The sequence below is a fragment of the Nelumbo lutea genome, chromosome 3 (genome assembly GCF_056320005.1).
Source record: "Nelumbo lutea isolate HS-2025 chromosome 3, American lotus-T2T, whole genome shotgun sequence".
NCBI lineage: Eukaryota > Viridiplantae > Streptophyta > Magnoliopsida > Proteales > Nelumbonaceae > Nelumbo > Nelumbo lutea.
In genome coordinates, this window is record NC_142686.1 from 44,772,319 (window position 1) to 44,791,278 (window position 18,960).

An 18,960-nucleotide genomic window follows, 5' to 3' on the forward strand; every position below is an offset into this window, starting at 1 on the left:
TTCGTGAGTGAAATGATGCTTACGGTGAGGAAAGTATTAGTCAATTATTAGCAGCAGTAGGAATAGTATTAATCAATTTCCAAACAATAAGGATACACCTAGTTAATTAGCTAAACATAAGGGTAGTATAAGAAAATTACCCTAATTGTTATTATCAGTAAGTACAGATAAATGCCATACATTTGTTTGAGGATCATCAAGCATGCAAGGTAAACGAGTACAGACCACCGAGGAAAAACCATATTATCACCAAGAACATGTATATATAAGTAAAATCTAAAATAGTGACAACGGAACACCACAATGCCCACCACGTTCAAGTTCCTGTCTGTCACACACAACATAAAGTTCTTTTATTTAGGTAAATTCCAACTCGCAAACGAGTAGTCAACACCAAAGCCTAATTAAACATATATGGTAAAAGCTTCCAAACAGTTCGTCGTCTTGTTCTCTATCCCGCAACCTTCCGGGAATAACTTCTGCCAGATGGAATCTCGTGAGATCGTCCAAGGAACTCAGTGTGGCCATGCCACCCACCAGCCTTCATTGGCAGTGTTTGTGGCTGTTTAACAGGCTGCCTGCCTGAACCAATTGTCATCTGCGCCAACTTCTCAGCTGTATCAGAAACTCCACGTCCAGTCTTGCCTGTGTAGATAGAAGCTGACAACCAATAAAAGCAAAGTCAATATCGATTACTACTAATGCAGCACAATTTTTTATTCAGATTATCACTTCACCAGTTCATCTGTGACATATCTAGGGGTGTCAATTAGACTGGATTTGGTCCAATCCGATCCAGTCCAATGTGAATCTATTATAAATGGACCAGGTCCAATCCAATCCAGTGAATGTTTTGGAGTAATTTAGACCAGTCCAATTCAATGGACCATCCAATCTGTTCAGATTCATTTTGATTTAGATTGGTTTAAACCCAAAACCGGTCCGTTGACGCACTCTTATCTTATATCAATGGACCACATATTTGCTTAATCCAACCTAATCCAATGTAAATTTGTTACGGATGGACCAGGTCCAATCCAATCTAATAAATATTTTGGACCGAATTGGCCCAATCCAATGTCTTGTTGGTCCGCCCAATCTGTCCAATAGTGACATCTGACGCAAATACCAAACACCCACATCCACAAAGTCAGTAAACGAGTGCCCTAAGAAAATCCTAATTTAGAGCAACTTACTCGGGCTGTTCCTGGCTGGTGGTCTGTATCTTGGTTGTTTGGCACAGCTCTTCACCGATTTATCATTCTTGTTAGCCTCCTGGATTTATTTAATATGAATGAGAAGTTGTGTTACGATCATCCCAAAAATGTCACGACATGCAAATGAAGGGGCAGGGGAACAGAAATTTATGCGTACCAGGTTATTCATTTCTAGCTTTCTCTGCACACCTGCAAAAATTGCCATAATTAGCTTTTAGTATTCAATTGAAAAGTAAAATATTAACAAGTTTACTAAATGGCTCATGCAAAGTACCAACTGATTGGTTGGTAAGATGTCCAGCTAGTTGTAGCGGAGGCATGGGATCTGCACCAGGGTTGGGGGGATTATGGGTTTGGGGGATAAGCTACCCCGGTTGTGTGGCCCCATGGAGTCAATGGAGCCTAAAAAAAAAGTTTAGTAAATGGCACATCACCACTTCAGAAGAACATTATACACTTAACCCTCCACGCACACACCCCAAAGAAAAGAAAAGGAGAGTAAGCAAGACAGAAGAAGATAAAAGAAAAAGAACATTTCATACTGACCATTCATACCATTTCAGGTTGTTAAGATCCAAGTCAGAATATTTTCAAATTACCTGTGCTTAAAGAAGCATGTAATTTTGCAGAAGAGAAGTTGGTTGGAGGCTTGGTGTTTGATAAAGTTCCATAATACTTCCTAGCACTCTTCTGCTCCAGAGCTCCCCTTAATCCAACTACACGAATTTTATAGAAAAAGTGTCAAGGTAGAAACAATGAGCTTTAAAACAAAACACACAAAAAAATGTAAGAAACAAAAAAGAAAGAAAGAGGAAGGACATAAACCAGAAGGTGGTGTCCTAGGGGCTGCTGCAACCCTCGCACGAAGTGATGGTGGAATGTAGAAGCAGCTCTGGCATATCAAGGGCACATTAGCATAAACCAATTAGAAAACAGGTAAACTCCTCGAACTGAAGAAGATATGTATCTGAATTCCAAGATACTCAATTTAATCTGGCATCAGGGGATGATGTAACCTGGAAAAAAGGATGTTGAAGGGCCTCTGCAGCTGTTGGCCTTTTGCTGGGATCCCAGGAACAAAGCGACTGCAAATTACAAAAAGCATAGTAAGAGTAGAAGAAAATCCTGATACTTCTACCGCATCTCATTTCTTTGATAAAAAAGAAAATCTAGATTACAAAAAACTGAGTCTATGAAGATAATTCTTAAAAAGAAATCACACAATGGTCCTTACTGTTATGAGGTTAATCGCATCCTCACTAGCTGAGGGAATCAGAGCAGAAAGATGGACGCTTGGAAACTGCAAGCAACAACAAGCACCAATATTAGGGCCCTTGATATGTCTATTTCATAGAAACTTACAAAGTTCAAAAGAACTCAACAGCCAAATCCAGATAGAAAGAGTGCACATAACGGAAGCAAAAAATAAATAAATAATACACAAGATTATAGCACGTTTCCAGCACAAAGGGGTGGGTAAATGTGCAAAATTAAGATTATGACCTGTGGAAATTTATACTTGATCGCATTTGCAAGTTGAAGTCCCTCGGCCCATGAATTCCGATTTGGACTCCCTATCACACTGCATATTTTGTAGATTTCATCTGCTTCACTGCATCCAGAAGCAAATTCCATACATATTACATACTTCAAATAGTGCCACAACATAACGAGGACAGCACATAGAGAAACATATGAGAAAAGATGAATGATCAAGTACAAATTGATAGACGGTGCCTATTAGGGACTTGGGATCAAATCCCCCATTATCACCACGGTTGGGGAGTATGGGGCTCCGTTGTGTAATCCAATGAAGCCAAGGAAAAGTACAAATAGATAAAATGCTCTTGGACAAGCCTTCTTAAAAGATTAAATGAACATAATGACTACCTTGAGCCCGGAAAAAGAGGACGGAGAGTAAACAACTCAGCCATTATAGCACCCATAGCCCACATATCTGGAATTAAGACAAAAAAAAAACAACTTCGATGTTAATTCTGTTCAACATTTTTGCCCATGGATTTCTAACTATCATGCCAATTATATACTCACCAACTGCAGCCCCATACATAGATGACTGTAAAAGAACTTCAGGGGCTCGGTACCTGCCACAGAAACATCAAGTGTGATCTATTTATTTATATGTCACTACATTGGCACAACACTAATGGTCAATATGAAGAGTAGCATATTTTATGAAAAGCCAGCACTAACCAGCGAGTCGAGACATATTCTGTATAAGGTGGCTCAGAGCAGATTTCTCGTGCAAGACCGAAATCAGCAATTTTGATTATGTCCTTTGTGACAAGCAAGTTCTCTGCAAATAATCAACCATTGTAAATTGCCATTACAACCTATATATAATGTCAATGGTTGCCTATAAAAATACTTGGCGCCCATTACAGATATTAAAACTACATTAACAGTAAGTAAGAGAAAGAGGCATTCAGAGGCTCTTCATTGAAGGCTCAAAGAACAGAAAGAAAAGCACAACTCAAAAAGAAACTAAATTCAATAAATCACAAAAAAAGAAAGAAATATACTCCAAACCACCAAACAAGCTCCAGGAAGACAGTTATGTCCAAATACAGTTTGTTACAAGGGTTAGTTGATCACGTAAAAAAGGATAAAATGTACAAGCACAAGAGATGTAAAAGTGTACAGAAGCCCCTCAAAATGCATACAACCTACACTACAACCAAAGAGCAAAAAACCACTTCAGATGAGAAAACATAGCCAACACATCAAGAGCACCTGAAAACTGCCCACTCACCAAAAAAAGAGAGATGCATAAAGACCATCACTGAACTAGAAAAATGGAACCTCCTAACTTCAAAGCTGAAAATTGAGTTTCCTTATTTGACTCTTCCATCCTACCCATTGCTTCCAGGAGATCCCCTGCCGATTTAGCCATAGCTGGGATTAACTTAGGAATCAAAGTATCTTTTTTCTTACCCCACCCTCTCTAACACCATTGAGTCCCCAATAAGTTCACCTCCAACATCCCTTTCCTCACTAGATATGAACTCTGTATTATCATCTAAAGACTTAACCAGATCTCTGATGCCCTCTCCCTCTAGAACCATTTTGTCTTTGTTAGCCTATGCATTTTCCTCTTCCAACTGCCTGAACACAGCTTCAGAATTTTCCTGATTGCCCAAAAAGAGTAGGCCTAAAGGCTTAACCACTTTAACACTTTGAGGAACCACCAATGCAATACTTATTGACTCAATGCACCTCATCAATCTGAAAGTCCTCCCTATGGCCCCCAAACTCACCCTCAGAAGCAACTGCATCTTCCTTTCAGCATTACAACAATCACCATTCCGTTCCTCATCTTATATTTTGTTAATCCTGCATCTCCTTGTAGAAGATGCTGCTGACTTCACCTCCCTAGGAGGAATGTCTGCTACAACAAGCACCAAAGAGGAAGATGAAGATGTGGATTGTGGAGTACCATCTTTCTCATCCCTTCTCCACCCACCACCAAGCACAGGCAAGGCTAGACTCTCTGACCAGCAGTTATGCAGCTGAAGAATCCCCAACCAACAGCAGGTTGAACAATGAAGAACCAGAATCAGATAGCTCTCAAAGTGGAAGAACCTTAGATATAGTATCTATAACCGTACATTGAATAAGCTCACCCTCCACGCTCCAGCCATAATATCAAAAGAAAAAGGACACCACTTAACACTTTCTCTCCCATGAATGTACAGAGGGCAGAATTTGACCAAGGCTGCATTAGGACGTCTTTCACATTCATATGAGCCATTTATATTCATTTACCAAAAAAGAGCCATTTATATTCTACTACCATCAAGTTTTTTATTGCCGCATCCAACCACTCCTTGTCAGTTGCACCAATTATTGAATTCAGCACTAACTGTCAAGATAGTGAAGGACGGAGCAGGCATCCTCATATTAACTCCAGCAAATTATCTTGTGGTGATTTCAAGAAGGTTTTTTCAAGATTAGGCAAAGCCAAGCAGAAATTAGTCATGCAGAATTTGAATAAGAATTGTAATTGGCCACACAAAAAATACAAGGAAGCAAAAGGTGAAAAATCTTTCGCTTTTATACATCTGCTTGTAATCTTTCAACTCCTGAAGATTTACATCTGGTTGTAAATCCTTCGCTCTCTGTTTAATGAAATGAAAGTAATCATTTCTCAAGAAGCCTAGTTTATGCAACATGAAGGAAATAACCCTGAAACAGATAATTGGCATGACCAAAGATGAAAGATAGCTAAAAAATAACACAAGAAATTCATATTTCATACCGGGCTTCAGATCACGATGAAAATAACCACACTGGTGCATATATGCAAGAGCTTGAAATACTTGAAAGCACCAATTCCTCACTTCAGCTTCAGAGAAAAGATTTCCCCTGTCTTTCATAAGCTGGTATAGGTTGCATTCCTGAAATGAAACATGTATAAGTTCAACACTGTGCAAGTCATTTAACAATATAACTATTGCATTTTAAGGGCAGTGCTTTTAGCATACCATGTATTCAAAAACGAAGTACAAGATGTCATTTTCTCTAATGACTTCCTTGAGCTTCACAATATTGGGATGGTTCATCTTCCGCAATGACTGCCAGAGCAACAATAATTTATGCATGAACAGAGAGAGAAAATCCAACATTTCAAGGAGACAGATAAAAATATTTACCTTCACTTCCCTAAGATTTATACACTCCTCCCAAGAATAATACTTTCTTTTCATTTTTTTGATTGCAACCTGTCAAGGAAAATCAAAACATAAATATGGTTATACATAAAAATCTGGAAACAATCTGAAAATATAGGCATGCAGAAAGCGGGAAATTTTTTTATAATAAAAATGACACGTACAACTTCACCAGTCTGCTTATTTATAGCTCTCCAGACACTCCCAAATGTACCATCACCAACTTCTTTAATTATCTTGTACCTGCAACAACCAAAAAAGCTGTTAAACAGAATCCAACTTTACAAATAACCTCCAAATTTTCCCACAAGATTTCAACTTACCGGTCCATTTTGCACTGGCAACACCAAACAGAATTCAAAAGCTTGTGCTCTTATTCACGTAGAGAATGAGGGATAATGGGTGCAATGTCTCGCATACAAGTTGAAGATTATGTTATGAACAATGGACTTCAGAGTAGCTATAGAAATATAGACAGCTCTCAAGACAAATCCACCATTAACTTTGACAATATATTATGCTTCAGCTCGAACAAACATCCCCCTGATGGAAAGGCTTGAAAGCCTTATTACCCAAAAACTCTAATACCACAGCTCCAATAATATAACCAGGTATAAATGGCAAGGAAGGTTGTGTGGTGTACTGCATCTCGCCACCAATTCAAAAACTCAATCTAACATAAAAGATGTCTTTACCCACTATTAAGATCCTCGATTGAAAGACACTTCGATGTAAGTAGTACAGGAAATTAAACCATTGTAATATTTTATTCCATGTAGAATATCTTCACATATTCTTTAGCTAATATGTATTTTGTCATGCTAACCCGGTGCCGATCGGGAGCAATGACAAAGAAATAGCGAAAAACTACCAAGTCCGCGTGGATTGGAGGAAATTATCTACTAGTCAATGTCTAAGAAACTTTCATGTGTTTACTTGCAGACTCCAGCCCTGCATCAAACAAAAGCATGTTTCAGTATGGAGGAAAAAGGCAATTTTCAGAAAAGAAAAATTAGACTGAAGAATTGTGAAATACCTGATAAAATGTTTCTGCAAATGTTGCAAGCCAAAGTTGTGTTGGTAACACACTATTAACAGATAGAAAGTTAGAAACAGAAGAACAATGCTTCATGTTAAAAGAAGATAATAATATTAACAGATGGCTTACTTATAAAAGTTCAATATAGGTCCAACACCAAGCTCAGAAAAAAATTGCATAAGGCCTCTTATAGTGATCATTTAAAGGCAGATGGCCACTAAGTGCAGTTGACAAAGGAAACAAGAAAAAAGTCTCCAAACAAGAGAAACCGCAAATCGAGAACCTCCTGTACTGACAAGACTCCACACCAGTAGCAATTTGTCGAAAGGCACACTTGCTCCATATCTTAAAAGAGAAAGACAAGCCCTTCAGATCAAAGTCGGGCACCACCTGACAGAATGATAGAAATATTAATGTTCAGATGAGATGAGAATCCAAATACAGTATAACTAATTCATTCACCAAACCTCAAATAGGCCAGCAATTTCAAAAGTCTAGCTTAATGATACTACTACCCACTAAAAATCATATGCCTACTTCTATTTCTTTTTTTCTAAATGGAAACTGAGATCATATCATATGAGTTACAGTTCTTCTTCATTCTAAAAGCAACACATTTTGTCTGCTGAATTTGTTTAAGAAGCCCAAAGAAATTAGATACTTCATCAATCTCTGCACTAGATATTAAAAAACAACATGTTCCTCAAAAGACAAAACACGATGAAGGCAATGATCATAGTTGTCATAGGCACCTAGGCAGTTCTGGGCAACAGTGGAATGCCTAATCACCAAAGGCAACAGAGTTTTACTAAGAAAAACCTCAAATTCTAGGTTAATTCCCTAGTTTTGCATACCAATCAGCATCATATAAACTAAAAATAACAAATATCTTTACCAATAACATTATTGTTCCTCTCAAATCATAGCATATCATCATATACCTAAAAGATAATAGCATTTTAAATCGATGAATTTTAATATTTCTAACATAATACTACACTAAGTATTTAAGAAATCAATCGATTGCCAAAAATTATTAGAAACTAAATAAGACTATACTTTTAGAAGTAATAAAAAGAGAAAAAGAACATTGGACAGCTTTTTTCTAAAACATACCTTGACAACTGTGACGGTGACTAAAAAATTCAGGACTCCTTACACCACATTAACTCAAATTACTATTGAAACTAGAACCAAATCAGAAAACATAATAGATAAATTCTGGAACCCTGCCAGACTTGAAAGAAACCTACATAAATCATATGCAAATCTAGAATATACTAAAATACGATGCCATAGAAAGGGTGAGTTCAAACAAGATCCAACATAAAATGTGATTCCAAAATTCACTATGAATACTAACATCTGCCATTAAAATAAGCATTCTTATTTGAGTGATGAGCTACCAATAACCCTAAACAAGCTAATACTCCACTAAAATGCAATCCAGCTGGTAACTTAAAAGTTTGGTAAGGGAGAGGGTTTCAACATGTGATGCTTATAAGGAGAATGATGCCAGGGTTACAAAACTAGTCAACTCTGATCAGAGATAGATGAACAACCAAGGTTTGAAACCTTTATGGTGTACTTTTAAAGAATGGAATTATTGTAATTCAACTTCTTAAACCACCCCTTCTGTAGAATCGCATTCCCATGTGCCACAATAGAAGACATTCTAAAAATAGGTTTTCCAACCAAGTAAGTTGGATTTCTCATATGATCCAGATCATTGAAAAGTTAGATTATTAGGCTCTTTTTTTTGGAAAAATGTAAAGTAATTTATTCAGCACATAAAAAAAGTATTACATCAAAACCCAGACCACAAAGACTTCATGGGCACAAATCATATTACAAACTCATCCAGAAGTATAAGGCTCTTCAATCATGTAAGAAAGGATAATAAGCTACAAATATGAACATTGAAAGTCAGAACATATTACCTATTGGAAAAAAAAAAAAACATGACTTAATTAAATTAATGTACTCGCATACTTGAGGAAGTCTGGAAGCTAGATGAGAAAAGAAAGAAAGAAAAATAATCCCAAGGAATAGTACGATGGAGGAATATGAAACCTTATTCAGGAATGACAAATCCTTACACATGGTAAATGGAGATTAGAGAATAACTCTATAGTCTATACCCCTTATTTAGAAAAATGGCACTTAGGCATGGGTTCCTTGGCATCAAAGAGGTAAGTTCATAAAGAACCATAACCCAAAAACCAGCCATGATCAGCTATCATGATAGAATCTCAGCTGGATTGATTCCAATGTAGCTCAAGGTGCTTAAAATTCCATCATGAAGTCAACTCTGATTCAAAACCGGGATAAAAACTGATGATAAATATTCAAAACCACCACAGAAAGGAGCGATAGCCTTCTAAATCATATACCAAGTGCCTGCTCTTGCCATTGCAAGGTGAGCCCACATGGAAAACTTTATAAGTACTGTTTTTCCAAGAAAACAGAAACCAAACTGAATATTTTTCACCCATTTTCTCTCCATTGAAGCTTCTTTTCGTGACTTCTTAAAAGCCACTTTTCAGTGGCTCAACCAAAACTTAAGCCCTCACAAATGGGACTGAACTTCACAGTTTTGGTCTATTTAGCACCCCATGTCACAATACACATTCTCGATATACATCCACTAGGCCATGCTCCACAAGATGAGCCAACTAAGAAGCCAAAATAGCCAGTTAACATGACTTCTTGCCCTACCTATCCACCAGATGACTCTAGGTGTTATTTGTCAAAATTGGAAAGAAATAATCTGACCTCCCCAAGTGAGCACTTCTTCATTCAAAATTAACCTACAACAAATCAAATAACACCTACAGAATCAAAATGACCATGAGACGGGTATGCCGGTGGGTGAAATCTCTTAATCCGTGTAATCAGAATACCAAACATATCATTGATTAGTAGATTAGTTGGTCTGCATGCACAATAACATGCATATCATAAAATAAAAACTCAATATCAATCCCTCAATAAAAAACCTAGTGTAAGAGGGAAGTTCTACTTCTGAATATAAAATTAATCCTTCAAGTCAAAATTCATACATGAGGACATTAATTCAAACTCTCCCCTGAAACAAGTCAATGCAAACAATATAACTTACAAAATCCCAAGGAGTGGCAAGAGAATAACAAAATTCTAAACCTCCACCGTCATGCAAATCTATAAAAGGCATCCAAAAAGAACATCTAGTATCGACATAAAAAACAAGAACCTCCGCTTATTGACCTTTCACCATGCAAATTTTCTGCCACAAAATTTCCAGTCAGTCCTATTGAAACCTCAGAAATTCAGAGCTTTGATCTATGAAAAATCTCTAGAATTATCAGGTACCAAAGACCTTAGGAGCGTACGCAAAGCAAAGATTTCTAAAGTAAAGCCTGAAATGAATGATCAAATTCTCAAAATAAGAACGTCTAGTACTTGTTCATAAATAAAAGACTCATCAACATCAGCACAAACCGTGAATAAAAAGTGGTCAATTCGCAAAATCCAAACACAACGAGAAAACCGCTACAGTTTGCCAATCTCATATACAAGATAATTAAATCCCCATCAAACAAAAAATCGAAAGCAAATTAAACCCTAATATACCCCAAATCGATATAAAATACGAACTCAACCCCTAGTCAAAACCGCACAATAAGCAAATCAAATAACGAACCAATTATTAATCCTTGATCCAACATCCACGAGGAATCCAGAAGCCCCAAATGCCTAAAATTCCCCTACAATGAAACCCTAGCTAGAAAGATCGCATTCAGCATCCATCAAATCTTTAATTCCCAATAATCCGAAACTCTAATGCAAGAATAAGGTAACCATAAAGAATATACAAAAAATTCAAACATCCGCAACATCCGAACCCCCAATGACCTAATCTGAACAAAATAAGCAACTAAAGAACAATCAAAAACAAACCAAACCGATGGAATCCAAAAGCAAACCGAACCGATTCTTATATGAAGCATAGATACCTCTAAGCCTAACGGCATAACCTCCCTCGCCTCTGACAGGCAAAGGTCGACTCCAGAGCTCCTTCTCTGCAACCGAAGAACCCAAAACAAACACCAAAATAAAAACTAAAAGGTACCTTCTTCTCTTCGAGGACACGGAGGGTCCTATATAAATCAGCCAGAGAAGGAATAATTATTAAATGACTCGGAGAGAGAGAGAAGCGACGAATTTATCGTTCGGGTAACTATCCACTATATCTTGTTCCTACTAATATATATAGCCCGATAACGCTTTTCTGCGTTGGATGGACCGATTGACTCGTTTGAGTTGGAGATGGGAACCATCGAATGGATCGATTGACTAGTTTCCGAGTAGGCATGCATGCGAGAAAATAGGGACCGTTGATCGTTTCCTTGAGTTTGGTAGATACTAGACAGATAAAAGAAAACTGTTTCCAAATCCAAAATATAACGGAAAATAAATTTTATTTGAATAAATTATAGGGAAAAAATGACTGCAAACCACGTCAGAAACTCCTATTCTATTAATAGACCCCTATAAACCACATCCTACACGGATTGATTCCAAATTATCATGCGTCAGTGACAAAGGCCCCCTGAACTTTAGCCGTTAGACAAACACCCCTTCCGTTAATATTCCCTCACTTAACTTGGGAAACGATTCTTATTTAACTATTTAAAAATTTTTAAATTCTTAAATTATCCTTTTTAGGGAAAATTTTACTTTAGTGTCCTTAAGTAGTGCCAAGTCAGTACCTGAACATTTTAACGTACTCAAACTTTGAAAAAGTGTCAAATTGATCCAAAACGGTTGACATATGTTAATTATCATGTAAAAGGGCAAAAATTCCCTTAAATTCATAACAAGTCATTTCAATTTCAAGGTTGCAAGACACACCTCACTCTTGTTTCTTGTTCATTTTCTTCTCCTCTCGTACTCCAGTATTATCGCCGTTACAGCCGATGAAAAAGATAGCAAGACCCAATTCAAAATTACTGGTCATTGCTGAGAAATTTCACACTTTCGGGTCTTCCCTCTGTTTGACTTCCAACCCATACTCTGCTTTTACCTGTAGAAGTTAAAAAGAAACAAAGAATGACTACAGAAGATGATGAAAGCCCCCCAAACACAAAAGTCCCAACAAAATAACCTATTGACTTCAAAAACCAGGGAAACCTAGAAAAGCATCATGAGTCGTAGGCCTGTTCGTTTGCTCTGAAGTTTGACATCTGAAAGTGCAATAATTACATTAAGAGGTATATTGGTATTGGTGAAATTTTCTTTCCTCTGAACTCTGAATGCAGAGAATGTTGTTCTGAACTTTGAATTCTGAAATGATCAAATATCTATTTTGACCCCATATATTAGAGCTTTTTTTGTCTTTTGGGGGGTATTATTGAAAAACAAAAATATGTATGATTGCACCTTAAGAAATAAGAGATAAGAGAAAACGAACAATCATTTTTCTCTTAAAATTAAAAGATTCATCTTAAGAGATAAGAGTTAAGAGGAAACAAACAGGCCTCTAAATTCTGAACTATGGCGGTGATGGCCAGTTGGGACAAAGAAGCACTTTTGCTAGCCACTCTCATTGTTGAAGGCACGCAGACAAAGAATACAAAGATAAGAAACACACCCATTTGCTGTTTAAGTCCCTACAAACCAGTTCGAGAAGGTAAGCCCTTTCCTTTTCCATCATTTTCTCATGTTTCCCCCTTTAGATTAGATCTTTAGTTGATTCTCCCAGTTTCTCAGAAAATGTAGAGCTCAAAGATGAAGTCCTGCTTCAATTCCTATTGCTGTTCTTAACCTCGATGATGAGGAGACTACCAAAGAAGGTAATGTATCGCTTTTACCTTCATTTCAAAATTTTCTCTTCTACTTTTACCTTCATTTTTTCCTTTAATACTCGAGATTTTGTGTTCTATTTTGTATAAACGATGTTTGCTTTGCTTGCTCACGCATTTGGGGTCTTCTTTTATGTGTGATTAATCTGCAGAAGACAATAGTTCAGAATCTCAAACACCTCAATCTGTTCAGTCTCAAGGTAGAATGCAATGAACAGTGTCTTCTATTTTGAAGGGTAGTTTTGTCATTTTTGAAAATTTTAAGTTGCACAGGCCATTATGTGATCAGATAACTAATGGTCGATTAACGACAGGAACCAAGTTGACACTTTTTGAAAGTTCGAGTACTACAATGACTTGTTCGAAAGTTTGGGTACACTTGACACTACCCCCAAAGTTCAGGGTACTATATTAAAGTGGAAATTTCCCTTTTCTTTATTTATTTGAACGGTGAGAAAAAATCACCAACATACCTGTAAAAACCCAGTAACACTGTTAATGGCTAAATCTTGAACAATGGTTAGGGATACATTAGAATGGCGATAAGAAATGAAGGAGAAAGAAAGAGAGGATGAGAAATGTCCCTGGGTTGGACGGAGCCCAATCGATCGAGCACAGGATTCTACTACAATCCCAACCAGAGGGGTCTCCATTGACAGTCCACGGATGAATTCTTCATGCAAAATCATTTTCCAAAGCTTGGAGCACAAGCTGTCCAAGCAGCTTCAATGGGGGACCCAGAATCAAACACAAAGGAATGGAGAGATCCTACTCTACAAACGTCAGGGTACTCCTGTTCTTAATGTTCCAATCTATTCGCTTTGCGGCTCATAAAAGTCAGGCTCTGTTTTCAGATTTGGTCAATTGGGGTGCTTGTTTTTCTACTACTACTAATGATATTTCAAGAATTCCCTTTCCGAAGTAAGGTAGAATACGACTTAAACAGGAGTGTGCATACTGCAGTGGTCGACCAAGACTGGTCTAGCCGTCATGGACACCGAGACATGACAGCAAAAAGAGAGAGCTCCTTTTATCAGTAGTTTTCATTAACTAATGTCACATTTGGTCACACATTGGTATGTTTCGGGTGTTCCAATGAACAGAATGATTCTTTCTTTAACCTGTTTTTAATAACGAAGTGGCTAATTGAACTTTCAGGAGAGGAAATGGACCAACTAGTAGACCCGTGCCCATAAGGCCATAACAGAGGAGTTCAATATAAAAGAACAAAAGTGTAAACTCAGATCGATATGAGTGAATATAGTTATATAGATAACTCGAATAACAGAGAATGATAATAATTTCATTGATATACGAGCAGGTATATATATACATGAGTAAAAAACATGTTACGTAGTTGGATAGAAATACAAGTTTATCTTGATAAAGATTAGGAGGAGATAGAGATAAGAGCCTAGATGTTGATCCATATTGGAGGTTTCGTAGCTTCATTGGTAATACTCCCCCTCAAGTTGGAGAGTAGATGGTATGAACCAATTTGGACTGGAAGTGATGAAAGGCTTATCGTCCCAAGGGTTTGGTAAATATATCATTAATTTGTTGAGAGGAGGAAATGTGCTGAGGACGAAGTAAGCCACATTGTATCCGTTCCTATATGAAATGACAGTCCATTTCGATATGTTTAGTATACTCATGAAATATGGGATTATTAGTAATGTACAAAACTGCCTGATTGTCACAATGAAGAACCACTGACTATGGGAAGGCCATGGCACGATATTCAAATTCAAAAGAAGAGCGTGCAATAATGGATTATTTCTTGGACTTCCAAGAGATGGGGTTATGGCCAAGAAAGATGCAGTAATAAGTAACAGACCGTCTGGTAGATGAACCTCCCCCCAATTTGAATCACAGTTTGCAATAAGAGTAAGAGGGCCACTAGAACTGAGAAAAATGCCATGTCCTACAGTGAACTTGATGAATACAAAATATGTAAGGTAGCTCATCTGGAGCATTGATGAACTGACTGAGGGAATTAACAGAGTAAACGAGAAGAAGACGCATGCATTGCATATGTCAAATACTTGCAGATTTGAAGTTAATCTCCTTTACCTGCCCAGTTACCAGTATTAGAAAAGTACCATCACTCTTCGTCCCAAAGTCCACTAAGGTAGAAAAGTCAAGGGACCCACCATTTAAATGTATTTCTCTATTAAGAATTTTGTTTCATGCTTTAGCAATAAAGTGTCCTAACGGTTACAAACCAAAGGCAGGGGTGAGAAAAATAAAATAAAAAAAAAAAACGATCGAAATCGAACCGAAAATTTGGTTAATTAAATCAGTTCGATTTTGATTCAGTATTTAAAAAAAAACTGAAGGTACAGTTTTGGTTTTAATTAACTAAAATAGAGAATCGATGGTTAATCAAACCAACCGATATATATATATATATATATTTATATATATTTTATGTATATTTATAATATATGTATATTATTGAAAATATATTATAAATTAATAAATATATATTATATATAAATATATATTTATAATATATAATATATTATTTATTATTTAAAATATAATATTATATATATTTATAATATTTTGTTATATATTTATATATTTTTCTATAATAAATATTATAAATAATAAAAAACCGAAAAAATGACAAACTGAACTGATCAACCAGTTAACTGATCGGCTTTGCCAGCAACCCGGTTTGATTTCAAAAATTAGCTTACGGTTCAATTAATCGAAAAGTGATCACCCCTAACCAAAGATAAGAAAAAAATAACAAAGAAGAGAAGAAATAGATGATTGAATGCAACCAGACCACCACCAATGAATAGTTTAAGAATTATTGTATTGGGTTGATAATTTAAGAGAAAAAGGGCAATAAAAAGAAAATACAGAAAATTTTGATGGATATTTTGGTGATTTAACGCATTTTGTTATTTATTTAACGGTTAAGGGGTATTTATCTAATGACCAAAGTTTAAAGGGCTTTTGTCGCAAAACGAAGTGCAGGGGTCTTTGTCACTAACCTATAATACGGGAGGTCTTTATAATTTATCCTTTCTATTTTGAGGAGGTAAGATAGGGTTAAGTCGTTGCGGTGGCACCACGTTAGCAAATGCGAGGTTGCCGAGATGTAAGCTGGACAATTTGAGAAGGTCGGTCGTTAGTTGGACTTAAACCTTTCCACGTTTCCACTTAACGTTGATGACAATTGACAATGCAGCCAGACGCCTTCGTGCACTGGCTTATGCACCTTGGGCGGTTTGGTGGCTTGTGCGGAGCTGCGGATTTATAGCCAACCTAGGCCAAACCTATAACCTGGGCCCAAACTAAAGTGAAACCAAATTCACGACCAGTCTGAGACTCTGAGTTGAACAAAACTACAATTATATACTCTGCTTTAACCAACAGTTAAATCAGTAAAATAATGATTTTGAGGGTGTTTGGTACCGTAACTTTTCGATTTATAAGTGTTTCGTTTAATTTGTTTTTTTTTTTTTTGAAGAACACAAAAAAAAAAGTATTTGGTAGAGATATAAGCTAATCGCGCGTTCAAAGTGCTTATAATAACAAATGTATGACATATTAGAAAAAAGTCAGATTTTTCACATTTCAATGTGGCACAGCGCCTTGGTGAGGCGATTCAAGAATCCTCGATTTAACGGTTTAAGAAATGCCTCCTTTCCCAATTACCCGAGCTAATCGTTTTAATAATGTTTTTTAAACAACAGATTGCGAAATATAATTTTTTTATCCATTCCGTTTAGGCCATCTTTGGTTCAATTCTCATTCTTTTTCATTCTTATCCAATATGAAATTCTATAATGAAAAAGAGTGGGTAAAAATAAGTAGAATGATAAAATATTGCCATAAACCAAACTTTTTTTTTTTTTTCTAAAAATGAATTCTTTTAAGACTGACAAGTGTCCTATGTTGCTCATTTTCAATTTTCAAAAAAAAAAAAAAATATTATGCCAGTATTCACAAACCACCAACCTAGGTCTCCAATAGTCAATGTTTACCAATTAGCATAGATGTTTTGTAAAAGTGATTTTATAAAAGTACTTTCGTAAAAATGCTTTTATAAAAGTACTTTTGTAAAAGAGCTTTTATAAAAGTGTTTTTATACTTTCATATAAGTACTTTTGTAAAAGTGCTTTCATAAAGGTACTTTCATAAAAGTACTTGTGTAAATTGCTTTCGTAAAAGTTCTTTTATAAAAGTACTTTCGTAAAAGTGATTTTATAAAAGTGCTTTGGTAAAAGTACTTCCATAAAACTATTTTTGTAAAGTACTTCCAAAAAAGTTCTTTTATAAAAGTACTTTTATAAAAGTGCTTTTATAAAAGTACTTCCATAAAATTGCTTTTATAAAAGTGCTTTCATAAAAGTATTTCCGTAAAAGTGCTTTTACAAAAGTATCTTCGTAAGAGTAATTCCATAAAAGTGCTTTCATAAAAATATTTCCATAAAAGTGCTTTTACAAAAGTATCTTCGTAAGAGATTCCATAAAAGTGCTTTCATAAAAGTATTTCCATAAAAGTGCTTTTATAAAAGTATCTTAAGAGTAATTTCCATAAAAGTGCTTTCATAAAATTACTTTTATTAAAGTGCTTTTATAAAAGTACTTTTGTAAAAAGCTTTTGTGAAAGTACTTTTAAAAAGGTGCTTTCATAAAAGTATTTCCGTAAAAATGCTTTTATAAAAATATCTTCGTAAGAGTAATTCCATAAAAGTGCTTTTGTAAAAAGTTTTCGTGAAAGTACTTTTGTAAAAGTGCTTTCACAAAAGTAACCATCTATGGCAAATTGACAACAATTGTATAGATAGAGTTTTCTCAAATAATGAAATGAGCAAGATGATTATTTTTCATGCTGCAAGTTAGTCAAATTTTGTGCTATATGACTGATATTTTATTCTACAAAGAATGTGGCCCTGAGCAAGAATTTTGTAACAAAATAATCTAATGTTATTCATTCTTGCATAAAAGAGAAAGAATTAAGAAAATGAAGTCCAAAACAATAAACCAAACATGGCCTTAATTGCTGATATGACATTCAACAAAAAAACATAACACTTGTGAAACGCTGTGGGTCAAACACCTACTTGATACCATTGTTGTTTCTATATTAACATTTTGGGTTTATCAATATAAATTGGTACAAAACAGTTATTTGAAGCTGTTATTAGTTGAAACAGGTATACTTTTTTTCAAAGTCGAAAGAGATATACCTAAAAAATGCATGTATTGGGAACTTGTAACGAGGCTTTCAAGGGCAAAAAATTGTAATACATAAAATTGCATAACTAATTAAAAGTTTCCCCCCATATTTCTAACTATTCCATATACTCTATTTGAATATTAAAAGAAAAGATAAAATTAGCATCTGCATCAATGCCAAACTCCATCATATGTTCTTATCTTCGCTAATGTTGTGATACATCATATGTTCTTTTCATAATCACAATTCATTTGATACCCTCTTTTTTTGCTTCCTTTTTCTTTTAAGTATTCTTATTACATCAATCAAACAACTATATAAGATCTTTTTTTCTAACAAGTATCTATCTAAAACAATGATTAAATAAAAAGAATAAAAACTAAATTAGACAAAGATTGCAAAGTTGATACGAGGTACCTTTTTTTTTTTTTTTTTGTTTTTTGTTGCGAAAGTACTACAATACCTGCTGGGAATTGCCATCCCACTTTGTAAATATTCTTTTATTCCGTGCATCTAGAGGTGGCAATTGGGTGGATTGGGTTGGATTGGGTTTGGGTTGAGTTTCAATCCAAACCATCAAACCATTAAGATTAAATTAAATGAGTGGGATTCAATCCAAACTCATCTTGACTTAACCCAACCCGCCTGACCTGTTAATATATATAATTCATTAAATGATACATATAAATTATAAAAAAAAGTGTAACATAAATTGAAGAAAAAATACATAAATTATAGAAAAGAAAAAAGAAAAAACAACAGGAATTATATGAAAATATTAAAAATTACAGAAAAATAGTAGAATTTGCAAAACAACATTGCAAAAACTATATACAAAAATAACAAAATTGTAAAATAATATAACAAAAATTATAGAAAAATATAAAAATGAAGAAAGCAGAAATTATAGAAAAAATAACAAAAAACTTCACAAAATCAAAGGAAATGAATCTATAGAAACCAGATT

General features: G+C 35.3%; 1 protein-coding gene across 2 annotated transcripts; it reads right to left on the minus strand.

Moving 5' to 3' along the window:
- Positions 1–243: 243 nt before the first annotated feature.
- LOC148864625 (cyclin-dependent kinase F-4-like) lies at positions 244–11,180 on the minus strand. Of its 2 annotated transcripts, none has more exons than XM_088979284.1 (19): positions 10,943–11,180; positions 7,077–7,337; positions 6,945–6,996; positions 6,232–6,859; positions 6,073–6,151; positions 5,891–5,959; positions 5,723–5,812; positions 5,497–5,635; positions 3,432–3,534; positions 3,270–3,322; positions 3,108–3,174; positions 2,721–2,829; positions 2,452–2,517; positions 2,234–2,302; positions 2,043–2,109; positions 1,817–1,933; positions 1,375–1,406; positions 1,197–1,275; positions 244–660 (listed from the first exon to the last, which is right to left on the minus strand). In XM_088979284.1, exons 4-19 carry the CDS (start codon positions 6,237–6,239, stop codon positions 452–454), a joined length of 1,356 nt encoding a protein of 451 aa, XP_088835410.1. In that variant the 5' UTR covers positions 6,240–6,859; positions 6,945–6,996; positions 7,077–7,337; positions 10,943–11,180; the 3' UTR covers positions 244–451. The 2 variants fall into 2 exon arrangements, with proteins under 2 accessions (XP_088835410.1, XP_088835411.1); XM_088979285.1 differs by lacking the exon at positions 10,943–11,180 and adding an exon at positions 10,069–10,212.
- Positions 11,181–18,960: the final 7,780 nt, after the last annotated feature.